This window comes from Geospiza fortis, unplaced genomic scaffold, assembly GCF_000277835.1.
Source record: "Geospiza fortis unplaced genomic scaffold, GeoFor_1.0 scaffold282, whole genome shotgun sequence".
Taxonomy (NCBI): Eukaryota; Metazoa; Chordata; class Aves; order Passeriformes; family Thraupidae; genus Geospiza; species Geospiza fortis.
Window position 1 is genome coordinate 2,211,428 of NW_005054424.1, and position 3,431 is coordinate 2,214,858.

The window sequence follows — 3,431 nt, forward strand, 5'->3', positions numbered from 1 at the left end:
CTTGAGATATCTGACATGAAATCAGGTCGTTCAGATTTCCATGCTGTATTTTTTTCCACCATTTTAATTGTGGTCTGATTTCAGTGGCTATCCCAGAACCAAGTTAATACTAAAGCTTTCCTTTATCTGCAGACCTGTCAGTCCTTCAGTAGGGCAGTTTAAAGTGTGTAATCCTAATTCTAGGAGTGAAATCCCAACTATTATAATTAAGTTGGCACCATGGAAAGGCAGGGAGGCAACAGAGCAGTAACAACCACATGGGATAGAGCCTTAGTGGGGCAGGCAGAGAAGGACAGGTGGACAAAAAAATAAATTTGCAAGCCTGGTCCTTGCAGAAGAGAAGCTCCATGGTTTGATTATGCTTCCAGAAAGAAATATCACCGGCCATTAACTGCCCTTTGCTTGCAACCCAGTGCTCATGGAAACAAAGTGGGGTTTTTGCTTTGGTTTCAAGTTCTGGATTGCATTCAGATATAGTAAAACACTTTCCTCACTGAAAGACAACTCGAAATATACCCCTTGCATCCCCTGAAACTACAGGAAATCTGCCCACAGCTGCTCAAAATACATTAATGTTTTAAAATGGGAAACAACAGGCAGGAAGATTAGCATTTACAGCTGGTATTTCTGAACATAAAGGTCTGAGGCAGATGCTCACACGTAGCAGCTGGGGAATGAGAGGTGAGTTTCCCATGCATTCTCTCTCATTCCAGGATACACCATGCATTAAGCTTTCACAATAAGTTTGTTTTTTTTTTTTTTAAAAAAAAACCCTGCTACATAGGATCCAAAAGCAAACAGACACAATTTGTTCTTCCCAAAGCATGTGAGAAAAAGCTTGGTACTTGTAGTCTGCACTCAACCCTTACCAAGAGTTTTATTTCCCAAAAAACCAAACACTTTGCAGTCTTTACCAGTGAAAGACAAGACAAACCATGTTTTCAGCCAAGCCATAAAATATGTACTCTCATATGTAATCACAAAACCTCCTGATGCTATAGAGTCCCAGCTCTGCACATGGGACAAAGGTGATTAATGCTGGGAGATTCCAGCAGCGGCCAAACCGAGGTTTCCTTGCCAGTGGACTCCTCTGCACCTTTGGTGCCACCAAACAGAGCATCACTGGGGAGGCAGGAGGAACACAGCAGGGCACTGGAGCAAGGATGCCAGGCTGCTGGCAGGAGAAGCCCTTACATGCTACTTGCTGGAAAAACAGCAGCTAAGAGGCTGGGATGGAGAGCCTGCCTAGGGACTGGGTCTGGGACATACGACCCATGGTGATGCATTTTTGGCATCACCTCAGTATCTGTGGCTTTGAACTTCCTCAGGAATTTGGTCAGAATCACTGACACTTAAAATCAGCTTCCTGGGGCAGCAGGAAAGCTTTTGCTGCTCACTACTGCCTAAAGAATAGGTTCCTGAAGGCGTTGTTGTAGTTTTTGTTGAAAGCAGTGTAGATGAGTGGATTAAAAAAGGAATTTGAGTAGCCCAGCCATAGAAAAATGCTCTTCCAAACGGGTGGGATGTCACATGAGCAGAGTGGGTTGATGAGCTCTGTGATGAAGAAGGGGATCCAGCAGAGCACGAAGACCCCAATAAGGATGCCCACCATGAGGGCAGCTTTCTTTTCCTTCTGCTCTCTCCACGTGTCTCCGTCCGTCTGGAACGTCACCGTGGCGTGACGGACAGTGAAGATCATCTGTGTCTGCTGGGCAGCTTCTTTCACCTGCCAAACACAAACACAAGTTGCACCACATGTACCCCCGTCAGGTGATCCCCCACAGCAGGTACAGAGCCCAGCAGTGCAAGCAAGGCCAGGGCTCCAGGGGAAACACAAGCCATGCATGTCACACTCTAACTGAGGGCAAGGTGGCTGTATAACCTCTTCTGGGTGATGGAGACTATTTAAGTGAGATTAGAAACTAGAGAGAGTACTGAGGGTACATGGGGTTACTCACAGTGCAGCACAATAAGATTACTTCCCCACTTACAATCTGATCAGAACACACACCCACATGCCGTGCACAGAAGACTGCTTACTTCCTCTAAACCCATTGAGTTTAAGAGCTCTTGGTAGGAGAGGAAAGAAAATTAGCACACATTTGCTTCCTCCCTGCAAGAAATCCTTACAGTGCAGAGTCACCGTGCCTGGGATGAACTGACACGATGCAGTCATGATTAGGAAAGATTTCCAAGGACATTCTGCACGAGTGCTTTCTGTCTGGGTGAATTCACAGTGTCCCCAAAGCCCCAGCTCGTTGCCAGGGTATCGTCCTCAGCAGACACAGCCGCCCATCCATCCACTGTCCCCTGCCCTCCCCAGGGGAGGGATGGTGACCCCTTACTCATGCTGGTGAGCACTGATTTAGCATTCCATGGGGGGACATCTGTGAGTCACCGCTCGCCCACGTGGAGCTCAGGCTCGCAGTATGTCCCAAAGTTGCTTCAGCTACACCTTGAGTGCTCACACACAGCTGGGGGCTCGGAAGGAGCCAACAGACTGGGTTTGCCAGCTTTGCAGTCTGCCTTCCCTTGGAAGCCTCCAGGATCCACAGGGCTTTGGTGGATCACTGTTCACTTGCACACTTTTGGTTTAAGTTTCCCCCACTTCTGCAAAGGCTTGCCTGCTGCCAGGGCTTGACCTGAGCAAAGCACAACCAAGCTGACCTACCTCCAGTGCTTCTGGTGTCACGGGGGTGATGGAGTTGCTCTTGTGAGATCCGATCCGAAACTTGGCAGCCCTGTAGATCTTCCAGTACACAAAGAGCACCACGCAGAGGGGCAGGTAGAAAGCCCCAAAGGTGGAGAAGATGGTGTAGGAAGGCTCCCGGCTGACTTGGCACTCTTCACTGTCCTCTGAGTAAGTCTCTCCCCAGCCAAAGAGCAGCGGGGCCAGAGAGATGAAGGCGGAGAGCGCCCAGGTGAGAGCAATCATGATGTTGGAGATGCGGCGCCGGGTGCGCAGCGTGTACTCCAGGTGGCGGGTGATGGACCAGTAGCGGTCGAGGGCAATGGCCGTGACGTTCCAGATGCTGGCAGTGCAGCACAGCACATCGAAGGAGATCCACACCTGGCACAGCGACCGGCCCAGCCGCCACCGCCGCCCGGACAACTCGTGCACCAAGCTGAGGGGCATGACGAGGGCCGCCACCATCACGTCAGAGACGGCCATGGAGGCCACCAGGTTGTGGGGCACCCGGTGGAAGCTGCGCACGCGGAGGATGGTGGCCAGGACCAGCCCGTTCCAGAGGAACGTGGCCACCACCAGCATGGCCAACAGAGTGAGAACCAACACGCTGAAGACGGACAGATGGGCCTGGCCGCCCTCGGGGCCGCCGGAGGAGCCGCTCCTGTTGCCGCTGTCCGGCGTCGTATCGGCGAGGCAGCTGAGGTTGAGCGGGCGCTCCATGCCGGGGCTGCGGGGCTGCTCC

General features: G+C 51.4%; 1 protein-coding gene across 1 annotated transcript; it reads right to left on the bottom strand.

Moving 5' to 3' along the window:
• Positions 1 to 934: 934 nt before the first annotated feature.
• HTR5A (5-hydroxytryptamine receptor 5A) lies at positions 935 to 3,409 on the bottom strand. The gene is made up of 2 exons (XM_005426775.2): positions 2,672 to 3,409; positions 935 to 1,726 (listed from the first exon to the last, which is right to left on the bottom strand). Exons 1-2 carry the CDS (start codon positions 3,407 to 3,409, stop codon positions 1,397 to 1,399), a joined length of 1,068 nt encoding a protein of 355 aa, XP_005426832.1. The 3' UTR covers positions 935 to 1,396.
• Positions 3,410 to 3,431: the final 22 nt, after the last annotated feature.

Excerpts from the sequence above, each read along its gene's own strand:
- HTR5A (XM_005426775.2), bottom strand. The coding sequence starts at position 3,409 with ATGGAGCGCCCGCTCAACCTCAGCTGCCTCGCCGATACGACGCCGGAC. Across the intron at positions 1,727-2,671 it reads TGACACCAGAAGCACTGGAG|GTGAAAGAAGCTGCCCAGCA; the intron begins GTAGGTCAGCTT and ends TGTGTTTGGCAG.